The following is an 18954-nucleotide window of genomic DNA, read 5'->3' on the forward strand; positions in this document are numbered from 1 at the left end:
TGTAGGCATTTTGAATTTTATTTTCTTAAAAAAAAAGGTTGCAGTGTGACGAACACAATACTGGCAAAAATGGTTCGGAAATGTCCAAGGGAATGAAATTTTTTAAAATTCTTTTTCACCCTCCCAGCCCCCCCCCCCCCTCCCAGATTTAGGTAAAGTTCGGTTTAAAACATTTCTGGGACAAACTTATTTTTGCTTTGCGCTGCAAACTCATACCCCCACTCCCCCAAACCCCTGCCCCCCCCCCCCCAATTTAGAATCTCTTTAAAAAAAAGCCTTTCCATAACAATAAAAAACCACAACAACGACAACGGTAGAAACCGGTAAAATAACAGACCCGCTACAAAAAGCACGTTACGTTTTTTTACACACTCGGGACTTATTTATTATTCATTAACTTTCAAAATGCGGATTACGGGTCGGAGGGGGTAAAAAGGAACGAGTGGGGGGGGGGGAGGGATAGGAGGAACCGATGGCGGGGCGGGGCTTCGTTTTTGCTTAAAAAAATGAAAACTCTACCAAATCAAGACATTTCAATAGCGAAAAAAATAATGCAACTACACAAAAAAAACCACAACGGGCGGAGTGGGGAGTGGGTGGGGGGGGGTGTTGTAACGGACCACGGCGGAACACGAGAGGCAAAACGTCGTGCCGCTCGCTCGCCGGGGACGCAGACCTCCAGCCTCCAGCTGACGGGGGAGGGGGGGGGTGGGGGGGGAGAGGAGGGGAGGCAGAAAAGAAAAGTTAAAAACCACGACCTGGGCAGACGACGCAGAGACGCGCGGACCGCGGACACAGAAACGCGGCGGCGGCAGCAGCAGCGGCGGCAAGACTGAGGAAGTCCCGAGGGAGGGGAGGGGGCGTCCACATTGTTCCTGCCGCGGTGGTGGCTAGGGGGAGGGATGCCAACGACCTCGCCCGGTACGTAGGAGGTCGTGGGTTCGAGCCCCGACATTACAACCCTGTGGGCCGGGGTGACCCGGGGGGGCTCCCCGCGTGACTCGTCGCGACGGGCTGGAACGCGACCATTCAAGGTCGCGTTCTTATGCGGCGAGGAATTTTTTTCTTTCCTCAATGCCAATGTTTGGGATCGATTGCTGCAACACCCCCCCTGGGAAGAGCAACTAGACTTCGGTCATCACGGGGGGGGACCTTCCTTTGGCCAGCACCAAAATGAGAATCTGAGCACAGCCAATTTGTGCCCCGGGGTACCGACAAGTAAGGATTGGCTTGGGACGACGGTGTTCCAATTTCCACAGGGTAAGAAGCAGCAACTTGGTCGCTGGGCCAGCGATAGCCATGCGGCTTACGAGGACACGTACACTTCAGATCCGGTGACGGTGCATGCCTGCATTAAAAAAAAATCGGTAATAATTTCGCCAATTAAAATTGCCACCCTTTCAAGCAATTGCAATTTTTGTACGGACGGCTTTCTAATGACATATTCGTGTAATGTGGTCCCCCCCCAAAACTGTGGAATCGGCCTCGCGCAAAAAGCAGGCTGCGGTCGTGAAAAATAATGGAAAGGTTTTCATCATCCAACCTCCCCACCTACTAAAACAAGGTCTCGCCGAGTAGCAGCACAACAGGGGGGGGGGGGGCCCAATCGTCACCGGGTTGAAAATTAGCTGGGATCTATTTTTTTTAGACAACAGGAACGGGGGGGGGGGGGGGGGGGAAGGGAGGGGGACTTCCACATCCTTATCGCGTAATCAACACCACCACCATTCATATCATCGTCGCCATAAAGGCAGGGCTGGGCAGGAAAGCGGTAGCGCTAAAGCTCGGCCAGCTCTTTTGACGCAATAATTCCCTCGCCCCAAACCACGGGACGACCCCCGTGCCACACGACTTTTGGGAAAAAATAAATAATAACCACTCTCGCGCGCACAGCAAAAAACCAAAAACGACGTAAAGTACCGGCCCCTTCTCAGAAAACGGGCGTAGCGACAACTTTACGCAGACGATAAAAAAAATACAAAACGCATGAACTTTCGTCTGTTTGTGGTTGTAGAGAAGGGACGCGAGACAACAGAACAGCGTTAGTTAGCAGCAGGGGGGGGGGGAGAAACACCCCCCCCCCTCCTCCGCCCCCCACGACCCACTCTCCCCTTTAAGGGGGGGGAAAAAACCTGGAAAAAGTTTAACGTTAACATTACATCTCGTTAACATTACATCTCGTTAACATTACATCTCGTTAACATTACATCTCGTTAACATTACATCTCGTTAACATTACATCTCGTTAACATTACATCTCGTTAACATTACATCTCGTTAACATTACATCTCGTTAACATTACATCGACGCATGGTTAACACGAGGGGTGGGGAGGGAGAGTAATAGCATAGCAGAAACACACACACGTAGTAACCCTGGCTCTCTGTAAAATAGGGGGGGGGGGAGAATGGAGGCGATGGTCGGTAGCTTTAAAGTAGCCTTACGTCAAGAACCAAGACAATTACGAATCTGTCGACAAGTAACAATGGGGGGGCCCCCCCCCCCCACTGGCGCTTTACGGAGCAAACCGGGGGGGGCGGGATGGACTGTAAACGAGAAACGGGGGTTGGGGGAGGTAATCGACAGACTTGGGTTACCTCCAGACAAATCCGGAGTTCCACTTTTATACACACGAGAGAGTGAGAAAGAGGGGGGGGGGAGAAGTCTCCTTTGCCGCTGCTTTTTAACAACCAAAAAAAACAACACCGTGTACGCACAGAGCAAGCCCACGACACAAGTGGCACGGGGATCGTCACCGCGGGGTGTAAGGGGGATATACTGGGGTTCGGGGTTTTGCCCACTCGTTGCTTGAGACCGACACTACAGAAGGGGGAGAGCACGTTTGACACTCACGGAGGACACAGCCGACTGTGGGGGTTAATTCGCGGATGCGAAAGGTCGCGTGCGTAACCTTCACGATTTAGGGCGGTCCGCAAAATTCGTGACATGGAGGGTAAATATAAAAATGTAAATCGTTTTGGTTCTTTCAGCATCACGCCAGGGGCATCATATAGATCCGAGGGGGGGGGGGCTTTGTTGAGATCGAAAATCGTTGCCACTTTACTAAAAGAACCAAAGAGTATGGATTCCTGCATTCACAAAAGTTTCAAGTCAAGATTAAGTTCGTTTCCGAATCGCGCTTCAAACTTCGGGAAACAAAACGCGATCTCCCCCTCCTCTAAGCAAGCAAAAATAAAAACAAATTTAAAAGGCCTGGAAACTCAAACCAATTTAAAAAAAGAGGTTTTTGCTTGTTGGCGATTGTGTTTGGCAACTTTCCGAACGCCGTCTTGGCCACAGGGCGCGCCGCTTTCCTGCCCAACACGAGAGAACCTGCGGTGGTGGTTTACCAGCAAGCAAGCGGGAGGTTTTTTCCCAACGAGCTAAACGACAAATGGCACAACGGTGAACTAACGCTCCGCGACATTCCGCGACACAACACATTATTGCCAAGCAAAACGCGCAGGGTTGGCGCAACCCGGTTTGCCGTTATTAAACAAAAAAAACAGCGCGCCAACCCCATTTCACATTAAAGCCTTCGCAATTTTCAGCGCCATAAAAACAAACAGGCATTTTTTAGGTTTTTTTTGTGTGTCCCTTACAAAGCAATCAGAACGCATCGAGACATTTCATTTTAAGGGGAACGTTCATTCAAAAAAAAAGAGAGGGGCATGGGAGAGGTAAAGAGGGCAAGAGGGAGGGAGGTTGGGGAAAAAGGTCGTAAAAAAATAGTTATTATCCGACGTTTACGATCCTGGTAAACTTGCAGCGACGAGACATAGGAAGCTACATTTGGGGGAGGGGGGGAGTTTGTTACCTGCAAAAAAGTGCAAAAAACACAGCGCTTTTAACCGTTAACAATAAACACTTTGACGCCACACGATTTTCAACTTTTACAAGTTTCGTTTTTTCTCTCGACGTCAAAGGGGAGGAGGGGGGGGAAGGAAAAACATTAAAAGCTCCCCGGCTATTTAACCAACGATGCCCGCTTTGTATCGCGACGTAAAAAAAAACTACATAATCGCCTCAACTCCGCGCTAGTTACTCGTTATTTTTGCCCCGCGGACTGCAATTCCTTTCTAGAGGGCGGCACGGACGATCGATCACTAACGGTACGATCACTAACGGTACGGACGATCGATCACTAACGGTACGGACGATCGATCACTAACGGTACGGACGATCGATCACTAACGGTACGGACGATCGATCACTAACGGTACGGACGATCGATCACTAACGGTACGGACGATCGATCACTAACGGTACGATCGATCACTACGTCGAGAAGACGGGAGGGAGGGGGATAAGGGGGTGGGGGGTAGAGGCAAAAAGTAAAAAAAACGCAAAGCTGACGCTACGGACGGCTAAATCGCTTGCGCGCCGTCCGTGTTTGGGGGAGGGGGGTGTGGGTCGGGGGTAGAAATTTCAGAAGGGAGAGAAGGGACGAGGAGGAAGGGGGGGGGGTGCCCGTACCACAAGCGCACGGTTGGGGGGGTTTTTTGTGGTTCCGGGCCGAGCGATCGATCGAGCGAGCGCGCAGTGAGCCCTGCGTGGAGGGAGCGGGGTGGGGGAGAAAGGGGGAGGGGTAGGGGGGGGGGGCACAGCGGCAGGAGAGGGAAGGGCGGATTTGGGTCCGTGATGGGTTTCTCCGTTTGAGCTCATTCCCCTTAAGCCCTCCCCAACCCACCCCCCCTCTCACCTCAGCAACCACCACCACCACTCACGCCTACAGATTAAAACACTCCACCCCACCCTCCCCCCCTACTCTCTCCCGCCTCTCTTTTGGTTGTACATGTCGTGTGTATCGTTTATTGTTAAATTGGAATCGGTTCCTATCGCCACTACTATTACATTGCTTTCATAGCTTTGTTTTGGCGATTTTGAAAACGCACGGATTAGCCATGTTTGTTTGAAGTACAGAGTCAGCCTGATAACTTTAATCTGTCTCACGGTTGTTGTTATCCTTCAACGTGCATCCCGCTGGGATTTTTGCACGCAGCGTTGATACGCGGTGCTTTTATGCGGAAGATTCTGCCGGGTTTTTTTTTTCTCCCCCTGGATGTTTCCCTGTTGCGCGTCGTCACTTCAAAACACGCTCCGTCTGTCGCGGCTCTCGCCCGAATCAACAGCCGCACGGTTCGCGGGGCTACAGCTAATAAATACAACCTGACAAAACACCGAGACTCTCCCAAGACGCTTGCCAACAAACTTCGGCACCACGCAAGCCCAACCACCTTCGCCTGTCCCCTCCTCCCCCCCCACTCCAAGTGACGACAGATGATCAACCTACTGGCGCGCACCAAACTCAATTTTGGGGAGGGCCGAGTTGATCTAGCGGAGAGGCCGGCACCGCGGATAAAAGTCGCCAACGCCCCGATCGCCAACCACACTATGGCGCTCTACCCCCCCACCACCACCACCCCATGTGGCTAATGCCAACTTCACTAACAGAATGCCCTGCGCCTTCGGGCACGAAAACCCCACGTGCCACGTAGCCCTAACAAGACACACCCCCGTTGGGTGGTGCAAGCTCACGAGCACTTTCTGGAAGGTCAGCAGCAGGAGGCCAAGCGCTATCTACGCCTGTCCGTCCACGTCTCTCCCCCCAGCCCCCCAAACCCGGTGGCTTTGCCGCAGCTGCTGCTGCCTGTGGTGGTGGGGCCTGGTGCACTCCGGGGACCGGGGCTATCACGTCAAGTGTCCAAGGCTCTCCCGGCAGAAGCTCAAGGGGGGTTGGGGAGGGGGCAAGAGCTTGCAGGTGCCATAGGGGACCGGAGATGACTGGCCGATGGGGGCATCACCTGTGCCAACTTGACGCACGCACACACACACACACGACGGCACGCACACAATGTAACTGGGTCCCCCCCTCTCGTGTTAGGATTTACACGTTTGTGGCGGGTACGTAGACGGCTTTTCGCAACTGCTGTAAATCAATAAATTCTACTTTTCGGCGGAGTTAGGCGATTTACTTTCACCGTCAAAACGCCATTTTAGTAAGACACGCGGTTGTACTTTCAATTTACTTCGGCAACTTCCGGAGGGACGTTACTGTTTTTCTAATACGACCTCTGCTTTCGATATTTAAAATAAATACATTAATCCATCTGCTTTATGCGCTTTTTCCAAGCGAGGTAACGCTTTTCCGCCGCCGGCTTAATTTAAACGGGAGCACAAAAACGTTGTGACGAGAGACGCTCGTTTTTTTTACGCGCACGTAATAAAAAAACCGCATACGGATAGAGGAAATAAAAAAGGATGGGGCTTTCTTCAGCTCGGCCGTTATATATATAAACATAAAGACCTCAGACCACGGGCCAGCGATTCAAAACCCTGTATACATGGGGAAGGGGGGGAGGGGGTGGAACATTTCAAAAGATCGTCATCGTCGTCACAGGCGAGTCGGTCAGCCGTCGGTCGGTCACACAGAGCGGCCAAAAAATAAAACGTTCCAAGGCAAACGTTTCCCCAGATCAAAACCAGCGGGCGAGGGCCGGGAGGGGTTGAAGGATGTTACTCCCAAAACGGGCGAGGATTTCACCCTCGGGACGACCGACCGTGGGAAGTTGACCGTGCTTATTCTTGAGCACGGGATGGGCTTTGTGCGGTGCACCAACCAAGTTCCAATTCGACGTGACGATTGCCAATGAACCGTTTTCGTTTTGGCAGGCAAGGCAACAGTGGAGCTACGCAAACGCTTTCAGAAGCGGACCTGTCTACCGCAAAATGACAGGCTAACCGAGTGCGGCTTATCGACACATGGAAATTTATAAATAAATACTTAACACTTAAGAACGCGTTATGTAGATTCCGAAAATGTTGGGGGCGGGGGGGGGGGAGAAAAATCCCCGTGGCTTCGGAGGGAGAAGTCGCAAACTTTAAACACGGGCGTTTAGGGGGTCGGGATGGAAGCCACGACCTTCCTCTGTATGCCAGGCGAGGTAGTTAACCCATAGAGGTTCTGTTGGGTCAGATTGCCATGTAAAATGAGTCGTTAAAACCCACCACCACCCTACGTGGCCATGCAGTAAGGGTTGTCGCGTGAATAGAACGTGACGATTGCGTGCGTTGCCAACGGAACGTGGTGATCCACTATTCTTCTACCTACGTGGACTTTACCGAAAGAGTATGGATTCGTGCAGTCACGGATGCTTCAAATCAAGACAGAATGTGCCAATTCGTCACTGTTATGGATGACATTGGTCGCGAAAGCCGACGTTGTTAAACCGTAGGGGGTTTCGGGCGAAGCTAAAAAGGGTGAAAAACACCTTTCGAAGGATTTGACTCTGAAAAAAAATGTTTGTGTATACACATCCACTGGTTTGTCGAGATTTGTAATAATGTTACTCTTTGGCCGGTCAGTGAGGAAAGGACGGGAGAGGGGGGGGTTGGAGGTGGGGGTGGGTTAGGTTTGTTGAACAAGACAAACACACACGTGTGAATAAAAACGCATTTCAGAAACGACAGTTTTAGAATAACACAAAATTGTACAAATTCTCCCAGGAAAAATACGGAAGCTAAAAAAATGCGTTAAGTCTTCTCAAATATCAGAGAAATTTATCTGTAAACAAGGGAGGATTACGTTAACAAAGTTTCACTTTTTTACACGTTTACAAAATACGGATTAAGTTTACACTTTAACCCAACACAGGAGCAGCGCTGTTAAGAAACGAGTAATTGAAATTAGAAAAGCAGACTTACACACCGGTTATTACCCCATAAAACAATTAACCTCGAAATTCAAGAATCGCATCAATTACCGTGGCCCGATAAAACACCAACTCACTCATTGGCATTAGTTTAACAAAACACATCGCAACAATATCACCATAGTCGTTTAGACACACGCTCGCCCATCTTAAAAAAAATGTATCGGCAATAGAATAATATCGACAATCTCCCGCACGTCTCCTTTCTCGCTTACCGTAGTCACTTTGTGGGGCCTCCTCCCTCCACCCCCCTTCCACCCAAACCCTCCAGTGCCAGAGCTCCCTCCCCTCCCAGCCTACCTCAACCAGACTCCCCCCCCCCACCATCCCTCCCCTCCACTCATCATCATTACCCCCATCCCCCCTCCTCGTCCGCCACCCAGGGGCTATCCCGCGCCGTCCCCCCCAAGACTGCGGGAGAAGAACGCGGGAGCCCAGGCACGGACGAGGAGCCGGACGGGAAAGCGAGGAGCCGAGGGGAGGACCTTCTCCGGTAGGGGGGGCCTCCGGCAGCAGGGAGAGAGGGAGAGAGACTCTGGCCCGGTAGGGGGGGGGGGTCACCGCACGTCAGGGGGAGCGGGTACGGGAAGGGGGGGGTGCACGCGGTAGGGAGGAGGCCCCACGTCGAATCCTTTGGGGGTGGTGGCCGCTCAGTAGGGCCGGTAGCTCGTCTGGTGAGTGCCTCCACGGCGAGGGGCCTTGCCGTAGCCGCCCTGCTGCCCTGCTGGGGATGACGATGCCGGGACAAACACAGGGCACAGGCTGATGAGTATAACGTATAGGCCAGCATGTATAGTGTACAGGCCTGTGTGTAATGTATATGCCAGCGTGTGTACAATGTATCTGCCAGCGTGTGTGTACAATGTATCTGCCAGCGTGTGTACAATGTATCTGCCAGCGTGTGTGTACAATGTATATGCCAGCGTGTGTACAATGTATATGCCAGTGTGTGTAATGTATATGTCAGCGTGTGTAATGTATATGCCAGCGTGTGTAATGTATATGCCAGCGTGTGTAATGTATATGCCAGCGTGTGTAATGTATATGCCAGCGTGTGTAATGTATATGCCAGCGTGTGTAATGTATATGCCAGCGTGTGTAATGTATATGCCAGCGTGTGTAATGTATATGCCAGCGAGCATCGCGTGTAGCCCACAGCGCGTGGCTACACCACCCCCCCTCACCCCTGGTACCTCCGTAGTCCCCGTAGCTGCCCTGTCCGTAGCCGTAGTAGTTGTAGCCCGTGTAGTCGTAGCTGTTGGGGTAGCCCCCGTACCCGCCGTAGCCCTGCCCGTATCCGCCGTAGCCCCCGTATCCGCCCTGGCCGTAGTATCCGCCGCCCCCGCCACCGCTGTAGCCCTGCGTGTAGCCCTGGGCGGAACCTGCCAAGTCGCCGGGCACCACAGCGGGGCCGTTAAGAGCGCGGGACGTGGGCCGTCAAGCGGCGGACGGCACCACCGTTCGGGAAGGGGGGGGTGGTGGTGGAGCAGTCCGGTGCGTTGGTTGGTTGGGAAGACTTCCCCGGGGGGGTCAGGGCAACAACTGCCCACCAGAGCCGTTCGCGGGAGCACCATTTGAATAAAAGAGCGACCGTCACCGCCATCGTCGCCGTGTAAAACTTAAAGAGCAAAGCGGCAGACTGCTGCTCGACGGGACGGAACCCACGACCCCCCCCCCCCCTCGTGTGTGTAGCAGGCGAGGGAGCCGTGCAGGCGCTCGTCATCATCGTTGTGTGGAAATTCATAGCAGCAGTCAAAACTCTTGAGGAGCAGTGGTTTGTAGAACCTTCACCGCACCCACATCATCCCCCCACACTTTGGCTCGCCATCATTTATAAAAGTAGCTGTAACTTGCGTTGCACCCTGTGCCTCAACGCGCTTCGAGCGTTTACCTTTAATATAAGTATAAATCCAGCATGGCTGGCACCCCCAGAAAGGGGGGATAAAGACGTGCGCAGCACCCCAGGTGAACAACCACTGCTCTCCAAATTCTTTGGGGGGGGCACGCCACCTCACGACCTGCAGGGAGGGGGGCTACACAAGGGGGGCGTTGTGGTTGTGTGCGTGCGCGATTGCCGTCAGTGTCCTTCACCTCCTCGCCCTCGGCCTCCGCGCCCGCCGCGGCCGCTCTGCTGCTGCTGGTAGACATCCTTGGGCTGGGCCAGCTTGATCTCGCACTGCTCACGCGCGTCGAGGACACACGGCGGAAACACGCGGGGGAATGGCGAGGTTGAACGGTGGGAGGCGTGAGAGTAAAGTCGTTGGGCGGTGGGAGCCAAGCGGCGGAGAGACGAGTAGAGCAAGACGAGGGGGGAGAGGCGGGAGAGCCGCAAGGGGAAGAATGGGATGGCGAGATGAGGGGGAAGAGAGGGGATAGAGCAGACGTGGGCACAGCACGGTCCCCCCCGGGGCGGCGTACACGCCCCGTTGGCCTTTTTAATCCGGCCCGCCGAACTTGTCCAAATATTAAATTAAATTTTACCCTTCTCCTGTGATGCCCCCGTTTCCCCATTAGATGGCGCACTTTGACCGGGAGTTGCGACACGTTTTTGAATCGTCCATGTTCGTGCAATCTGTTAAATTGCCTTGCAAACAAATGCTGTGCTACCTGTTAAAAGGCCAAATCCTTTCACGTAATGATGTTTACACGTCATTTATATTTAGTTCACACAAACACTCCGTCCATCTGTTCCTGGCCCGGTTACCCCCGTCAAATTTTAGAACCCATTGTGGCCCACGAGTCAAAAAAAAGTGCCCACCCCTGGGATAGAGGCAGGAGAAAGAGGGGGATAGGCAGGAGAGAGCGACGAGAGGAGGCGGCGTGGGGGGGGGGGTCCCGCCCCTCACCTTGCTGGCGCCCACATCGTGGAACTTCTTCTCCATGCAGCGCTTCACCGACGACTCCTCCTTGAAGGTGATGAAGCAGAAGCCGCGGCGCTTGCTCGTCTTGCTGTCCATGGGCAGCTCGATCGCCTCGATCTGCGCGCGCACGCACGGGGAGACACGCCCACCCTATAGGCCCCAACACCACCACCACTCAGGCCCCAACACCACCACCACTCAGGCCCCAACACCACCACCACTCAGGCCCCAACACCACCACCACTCAGGCCCCAACACCACCACCCTACAGGCCCCAACACCACCACCCTACAGGCCCCAACACCACCACCCTACAGGCCCCAACACCACCACCCTACAGGCCCCAACACCACCACCCTACAGGCCCCAACACCACCACCCTACAGGCCCCAACACCACCACCCTACAGGCCCCAACACCACCACCCTACAGGCCCCAACACCACCACCCTACAGGCCCCAACACCACCACCCTATAGGCCCCAACACCACCACCACCCTACAGGCCCCAACACCACCACCCTAGAGACCCCACCCCAACACCACCACCCTACAGAGACCCCACCCCAACACCACCACCCTACAGAGACCCCCCCCAACACCACCACCCTACAGAGACCCCCCCCAACACCACCACCCTACAGAGACCCCCCCAACACCACCACCCTACAGAGACCCCCCCAACACCACCACCCTACAGAGACCCCCCCAACACCACCACCCTACAGACCCCCCCAACACCACCACCCTACAGAGACCCCCCAACACCACCACCCTACAGAGACCCCCCCAACACCACCACCCTACAGACCCCCCCAACACCACCACCCTACAGAGACCCCCCCCCCAACACCACCCTACAGAGACCCCCAACACCACCACCACACAGAGACCCCCAACACCACCACCACCACCCTACAGAAACCCCCAACACCACCACCCTACAGAGACCCCCAACACCACCCTACAGAAACACCCCCAACACCACCACCACCCTACAGAGACTAGAGACCTCCCCCCCCCCCCCCCAACCAGAGACCCCCCCCCCACGCCACCCCCGCTCAAGCGAGAGCTTCCATCCACAGCGAGCGCCGCTCCACGCACCTCCCCGTAGCTGCTGAAGTACTCGCGGATCTTATCCTCGGGCGTGTCTGGGCTCATGCCGCCCACGAACACCTTCTTGACGGGCTCGCGACGCATGGCCTTCGCACGCTTGGGGTCTATCACGCGGCCGTCCAGCTTGTGGTCTTTGTGGTCCTGGACCTGGGGGGGCGAGATGGAGGGAGGTCATCGTCCGTTAACGCAAGGTCTCCCGAGTACTTTTACACACACTTGGCATGCATCTCCAGCATTGTGTCTATTACACGGACAGTAATACGAGTTAGAAAAATAATAGATCGACGCCTCGGTCGCAGCACAAGCAATCTTCGTCAGGTGGGACAATCACAGCAAGAAAAAAACTGCAGTGGTTGTAACCCACCCGACGACGCGATCTATTATTGACAACCTTCTAAACCGCTCACGATTATTAACGATAGCGTTAAGAGTTGGCGTGCCATCAAGAGTTTTGGCTTTTTATATATTAATAGCAGTAAATAGTAATGTGGTATATAGTAGCGTATATACACACACACACAATCGTATAGCTACTCTTAACGTCTGCAAATTTGCTCTTATGCGGGGGGGTACACGGAATGGTCCCCACGCAACTCTTGAGACCTTACACCGTACGTATAACTTTTGGCACCATACATAGCTTACCCATGCCAACGTATGTACACGCAATGACAGAGCAAACCGTGACAACTCACGTTTGTTGAACTCTGTGGCACTATATGGAGCCGACCGTGCTAATGCCTCAACTTCTTTTTGAGCCGTACGGAGCCACGAGTGCTAAAAATAGAACCGTCGCAAGCGCACAGGGATCGCCCCCCTTACCCTGTCGACGCTGCCAGGGTCCTTGAAGAGGACGAATCCAAATCCCCGGGACCGCCCGGTCATTGGGTCCACTTTGATGGTGCAGTCGACAACTTCGCCAAACTTGCTGAAGTAGTCCTTGAGGTCCTTTTTGGAGGTCTCCCAACTCAACCCTCCCACAAACATCTTCCTGTTGTGCACAAAGACACCCACACAGACGCGACACGGAGTGGGGGAGAGACACGGACACAGAGACGCACACAGTGAGCTGACGAAGGGAACCTTCACAGTATATAGCAGCGGTCATTAGGGTTATACCATTAAGAGTTACACGAAGGATGTGCCCTGGGTTCGCGAAAATAAATCAGGGTTATTATTCAAACACTCCAAACAAACATTCCAATTAGTCCGTTAACGTATTCAATTACGGGGCGATACAATTAATTTGCAGTTGTGCAACTTGCTCGCTATTAATACGGCACACACACCTTTGAGTTTCTCAGATAAATTTTCCTGTTAAAAAGTTTTCCCCCCGGTTACCTCTTTTAATATACGTATAGTTTACGGTATTATAGATCCGGATATTTTTGTTTTAATCAGCAACGATAGTAAATGGTGCGTAGCAATGTATTTCAGCCGGTCGTATAGCGGACGGGCCTCATATCGCAACGACGCTGGCTATCGTTCGATACAAGCCAACCAATCAGGAGGGCGCAATGGGAGGGGGGGGTGGGTGGGCAGAGTAACGCAAGGCCTCACAGCAAGATGGGCCACGATTCGATGCCAGACCCAGGCGCCTCTGTGTGTGGTGGCGATGGACTCTGCTGTGTGGCCTCCCCCTGCTCTGACGCATTGGATTCCTCCGTGACGTCTGCTTTCTTCCCATTGCTAAACGAAAGGAAATAATGTATAAGTATAGAAACACAAGTCAGTTCTGCCGCATTGAATGAAGGATTCATCGACGCGAATTGGGACGTTATGTCAAAATGTATAGAACGCGGTGACGGATGCGTGCTTTGAAGGGGGGGGGGGTAAAAAAAACCACATTTTTCTTCCGTGAGAGCGCGGTATATGCGAATCGGGATAATGCGTATATAACATTATCGCGTTGACGAAGCTACGTCGGCGTAGCGCGAGTAGGAGAATAAGCCGTTCGCAAGCAGCTGCCTACCATCATTCATCGCTGCACGAGGCACTGGGGATACTGCTGGAGTCGGGCCCTGCGTGTTACGCATCTCTAATCGCACGAGATTGGCCTTTTCACCCCCCCTATATTGTTTATCGTTAGTGGTCATCATTATAAACGCAGATTTTTCCCGCAAGGAAGCATGTTCCTACTACCAGTAGTATCAGCACAGAAGTAAGTAGCTACTGCTACTGTGCTCACAAGCAAGTAGGTAGCTACTATGCTGATAGTAGCAGCAAGTGGCTGCTACCATCAGCACTGTAGCACAGAGGGGGTGGGGTTGTGTGCTTGGTTGGTAGTGGCTGGCCCAGCAGCACCACCACACAAAAACCCCGACCGCCTTTGTCTCTCCCTAGTGCCGATGTTTTACTGCTGCGTCACACAACTGCTGCTGCGTCACACAACACAAGTGTACCCGGTGGTCAGCCTTGCAGCGCTTTAACCACTGCTACATCAATTTTGACTTTTAAAAACTTTCCACTTACGCGACTTTATACTCCAAACTAAAAGATTATTAACTACCCCGTGCTACTTCAGCAGTTTATTTTCTCTTGCCGTGGCTGTCCCCCACCTGATGACGATTTGCTTGTGTTGCGATCAAAACGTCCTAGCGATGTATTTTTTTTTCTACCTTTTACGTGGGACTTTAACCGAGTTAAATATTAACTACCGCACAAGTTGGTGGCTGGGAGATGTCCACTTATCCCGGACCGCCACTTAAATGTAAAGAGGGATAACAGCTCGAGTAGATAGAAAAATAACACTAATCGCATCGGCGTTTCGATCCCAACGCCTCGGGCGGGAAAAAAAAAATAATCCAGCAAATCGAACTCCTGAACCAGCCTAGGAGGGCCCAAACGACATCCTCCAACAAAGTTTAATGGAAATTTTTGTTTTATAACCTCTTGCTTTAGGCCGAACCGACCTAGAGGATGGCCAGACCCCAAGGAACAACACGTGGAGGGGCGGTTCGGGGCAACACACGGGGAACATTTCAGCAGAGCTGAGATGTTGAGATGTCGTGTTATGTAACCCAAGTGGGGCCTCGCATTACCAAAAAAAAGACCCGACTAAGATTTTAAATAAACGTGGATATCAAAAAAATCAAGTGTAACGTAACAAACGAAAAAAAAATTAGGCGGTAAAAAATAATAATTTCACGCGGGTTGGAAGTGTGGGTTCAAGAATTAAGGGGATTAATAAATGTGGCTTCAGAAAATGTCCATTTAAAAAAAAAACCGACCGCGTATAAAATGGCTGCCGGCCGTGGTTTGTAAAAAAACAAAATAAACCCCTTCGCAATCCGTCTGCATCTGCCCTTAAAAACACCGCCATCGGGACCCCCCCAAGCGTTCCCGACGGACGCGCAAAAAATACGACGATTTGTAAACACGACCGCGTAATTGCGTTTAAGAGTAATGATCTGTAAGCCGCCCGATGCCGTTGTCCGCGAACAAGGGGGCCATCGGCGCCATGCCTTCACAACGACACGAAATCCGACGGCATCCGACCGTCAAACATCACCATCGGCCCCTAACATCGTTACGGCTCGCGAGATTAAACGGGGCCCGTTGTGGAATGGCGATTATTGAAACGTTTCGTTGTCGGCTTAAAGCCATTCTCGTCGTTAAAAGTAAAACAAAACAACCTCCTTCCCTTCTTCCCGCCATTAACCAAACGTCATTGGGGGCGGGGGGGGGAGAAATCGGTCGGCATCGTGCGTTTTAAAACATCGCCATCGATCGTTAAAATGTTTACAATCGATTAATAAAATAAACCACGCTACTATTAAAACGATTTATATTCCCTCTTTCCTCAAAGCGCGTTGAAAAACACAAAATAATAAAAAATCGCTTTCCCGCGCTAAAGCGCCGCCATTCTCAATGCGCGCGCGCGGGCCGCAGTTTTCAAGGTCTCCCATTCCCCCCCCCGCGTCATCTTATTTAAAAAAGCCTACAACATTAAATCCGTTCGCATCCGCCGTCGAAGCGACGCCATCGACGCGTACAAACGCCACCGTCCTTTAGCCCGAACCCCAGCGGGCACAACGACGTCCAACTTAACAGTCTAGCTCCCACGAATCATCGCCATTTATTCGAACGAAAGCGACGGGCCGGTTGCTGGGGATGGGTCGGTCGATAGCTAACATCAGTAATGGCGGCGCTTGCCCGTCCGTCTCCCTCTCTCTCTACCGACACCGCAAATCCGCGGCCATCCGCCCCGAAACCGTCCCCAAGCGCTCCCGCCACACCGCGCGACGCCACCGCCACCACCCCCCGCGGGCCCCCTCGCCTGCCTTTTGTGTGGCCGAGGCGCTCGCTGAGCGCGGCCTCGCTTTTTCGAGAGGCGCTCTCCCATCATCATCGCTGCCATCGCCTCCTCCTCCTCGGTCTCATCCTCATCGTCGTCGTCGCCGTCGCTAGCCTCCTCGGCTTCCGCCTCGTCAACAACCTCGTCAACAACCTCGCCCACAACCTCATTCTCATCCACCACCGCCGCCGCCGCCTCGACAACCTCCTCCTTCACCAACACCACTACAGCCGCGTCCGCCATTGCTCCTTCACACCCCCCCCCCACCGCCCTTGTCGTTTGTGTGCCACTTTACCCGTCATCCTCCTCGCCCCGGCTCGCGTTGATCTTCGCCCCCTCCTCGTCGACGATCCCTCCGCCGCCCGCGCCGCCGCCGCCACCGCCGCCCGACTGTTCACCGCCGTGCCCGCCGCCACCTCCGCCGGCCACAACAGAGCCGGCAGCACCACCAGCCGAGCCAGGCCCACCACCACCGCCGCCGGTGCCGCCGCCGCCGCCACCGCCGCCGCCATCGCCACCCTGATCCATCATCTGATAGTCGTCGGCCGTCAGCTCTGAGAAGTCCTGAGCGCCCGAGCCCGAGCCGGGCCCTCCTGCTCCACCGCCGCCACCGCCGACAGAGTCGTAGCCGGCGCCGTTGGACGAGTAGTCTCCGTAGTCCGCCATCGTGTTTGCTTGATTTGTTGTTTTAAAAAGCGAGAGAAGGAAAAGGGGTGGGTGGGGGTTGTCGCGGTGGTGATGGCGTTGATTTTGTCGAGAAGACAAAGGCGGAGGAGGATGGAAGCGGATGGAAAACCGTGGACGGGGACGGGTGGAGGGTGTTGCTGATGACCTCCGCTGTTGCTGAGCGAGAGGGAAGGGGAGTCGTAGGGGGCGGGCGGTCGTCCTTATATAGCAAACGGATTGGAGGGGATGGGGCGGGGCTAAAAGGGGGGGGGTGGTTGGTTGGGGGGAGGAGCTACGTAAATTATGTTAACGATCCGGTGGGGGTGTGAAGGAGGGGGGCGCGGTGCGGCGGCGGCCGCAGCCTGTCGGCCAATGGGGAGTCCGGAGCGCGTTGATTGCGTTGGCGCGGCGGCCCGATTCCACCCCCCCCCCCGTCGCGACCAATCGGGAGCCGGTTTCGTTAATTATTCATTAATTATGTTAATGAGGCAAGAGCCCCTCGGCCAATAGAGGAAAGGCGCGCGTGCGAGCCCACGGATTTTAATGAGCTCGAGCGTTGGTCACGTCCATGGATTGTAAACAGGTGGTGGGGGGAGGGGTGGCATAAATTATGTTAATGACACGAGATGAGAAACGACCAATTGGGAGCGGGTCGCAGCAATTATATTAATGTTCCGATTTAAAGCTTTCGTGACTGCAATGATTCATCTTCTTTGGTTCTTTCGGTAAAGTCACGTGACTTTACCGAAAGAACCAAAGAAGATGAATTATATTAATGCTCAACGCGCGATGGTTTCGTCCATGAATTGTAAGCAGATGGGGGAGGGAAAAGAGAGGGTGATGGTATAAATTATGCTAATGAGGTTGCGCGAGAGGTGGGGGCGCCTCGACCAATTGGCATCGGGCCGAAATAATTATGTTAATGACGCGTCTCGACTAATGGTGAGACGCGCGCACGCCATCGACGGCTCATGAATATTAATTTTGATGTGGCCAATGAGCGTTGGGCAGGACACTTCGTGCAGGATCAGGAGGAATCCGATAAGCTGTGAAGCTCTTTCGCTCACAGATTTGGAAAATAAAAATCATAAATTAAAATAAAAAAATCAAAACCGCTTTTGTTGCGATCGAAACGTCGTGGGGGTTTTTTTGCTTTTATTATTTTCAAAAAACTTTTAATTTTTATTTAATTATTAACTACCTCGCCTGGTCTACAGGAGGTTGTGGGTTCCATCCCGTGACCATGAAGATGCCTGCTGCTGCTGTGTATTTATAGTCTGTGTCTCTCTCTCTCTCTCATCATCACCACGTGACCTGTACCCCTATAATCACATTCATCACCACGTGATCAGTACCCCTATAATCACATTCATCGCCACGTGACCTGTACCCCTATAATCACATTTATCATCACGTGACCTGTACCCCTATAATCACATTCATCGTCACGTGACCTATACCCCTATAATCACATTCATCATCACGTGACCTGTACCCCTATAGTCACATTCATCATCACGTGACCTGTACCCCTATAATCACATTTATCATCACGTGACCTGTACCCCTATAATCACATTCATCATCACGTGACCTATACCCCTATAATCACATTCATCATCAGGTGACCTGTACCCCTATAGACACATTCATCACCACGTGACCTGTACCCCTATAATGACATCACGTGACCTGTACCCTTATAATCACATTCATCGCCACGTGACTTGTACCCCTATAATCACATTCATCACCACGTGACCTGTACCCCTATAATGACATCACGTGACCTGTACCCCTATAATCACATTCATCACCACGTGACCTGTACCCCTATAATGACATCACCACGTGACCTGTACCCCTATAATCACATTCATCACCACGTGACCTGTACTCCTATAATCACATTCATCACCACGTGATCAGTACCCCTATAATCACATTCATCGCCACGTGACCTGTACCCCTATAATCACATTCATCATCACGTGACCTGTACCCCTATAATCACATTCATCACCACGTGACCTGTACCCCTATAATCACATTCATCATCACGTGACCTGTACCCCTATAATCACATTCATCATCACGTGACCTGTACCCCTATAATTACATTCATCGCCACGTGACCTGTACCCCTATAATCACATTCATCATCACGTGACCTGTACCCCTATAGTCACATTCATCATCACGTGACCTGTACCTCTATAATCACATTCATCATCACGTGACCTGTACCCCTATAATCACATTCATCATCACGTGACCTGTACCTCTATAATGACATCACCAC

General features: G+C 52.8%; 2 protein-coding genes across 9 annotated transcripts in view; both read right to left on the reverse strand.

Moving 5' to 3' along the window:
- Positions 1-16852, reverse strand: LOC116956869 (heterogeneous nuclear ribonucleoprotein D-like). Of its 7 annotated transcripts, XM_076054803.1 has the most exons (10): positions 16282-16851; positions 13250-13378; positions 12512-12680; positions 11678-11836; positions 10560-10691; positions 9805-9889; positions 8907-9095; positions 7929-8437; positions 4478-4550; positions 1-689 (listed from the first exon to the last, which is right to left on the reverse strand). In XM_076054803.1, exons 1-8 carry the CDS (start codon positions 16650-16652, stop codon positions 8364-8366), a joined length of 1308 nt encoding a protein of 435 aa, XP_075910918.1. In that variant the 5' UTR covers positions 16653-16851; the 3' UTR covers positions 1-689; positions 4478-4550; positions 7929-8363. The 7 variants fall into 7 exon arrangements, with proteins under 7 accessions (XP_075910918.1, XP_075910919.1, XP_075910917.1 ...); XM_076054804.1 differs by lacking the exon at positions 4478-4550 and having other exon boundaries at positions 7929-8434; positions 16282-16852; XM_076054802.1 differs by lacking the exon at positions 4478-4550.
- The window catches only part of LOC116956977 (uncharacterized), a 12144-nt gene continuing 9855 nt past the window's right edge, over positions 16666-18954 (reverse strand). Inside the window, exon 2 of one of the 2 annotated variants that reach the window (XM_076054799.1) lies at positions 16666-18928. The gene's annotated coding sequence lies outside the window, so the exon portion shown is untranslated. Of the gene's footprint in view, positions 18935-18954 lie in introns of both variants that reach the window. The other variant, XM_076054800.1, reaches the window with a different exon arrangement.

Source organism: Petromyzon marinus, chromosome 68, assembly GCF_048934315.1.
Source record: "Petromyzon marinus isolate PM22_M1 ecotype Great Lakes invasive population chromosome 68, UKy_Petmar_22M1.pri1.0, whole genome shotgun sequence".
NCBI lineage: Eukaryota > Metazoa > Chordata > Hyperoartia > Petromyzontiformes > Petromyzontidae > Petromyzon > Petromyzon marinus.

Bases quoted from the DNA above. Each gene is read 5' to 3' on its own strand.
- LOC116956869 (XM_076054802.1), bottom strand. From the start codon at position 16,652: ATGGCGGACTACGGAGACTACTCGTCCAACGGCGCCGGCTACGACTCT. The intron at 9,890-10,559 runs GTGAGGGGCGGG...GCGCGTGAGCAG, and splicing joins ACGATGTGGGCGCCAGCAAG to TGCGAGATCAAGCTGGCCCA. The intron at 8,438-8,906 runs GTACCAGGGGTG...CGTCATCCCCAG, and splicing joins CAGCTACGGGGACTACGGAG to CAGGGCAGCAGGGCGGCTAC.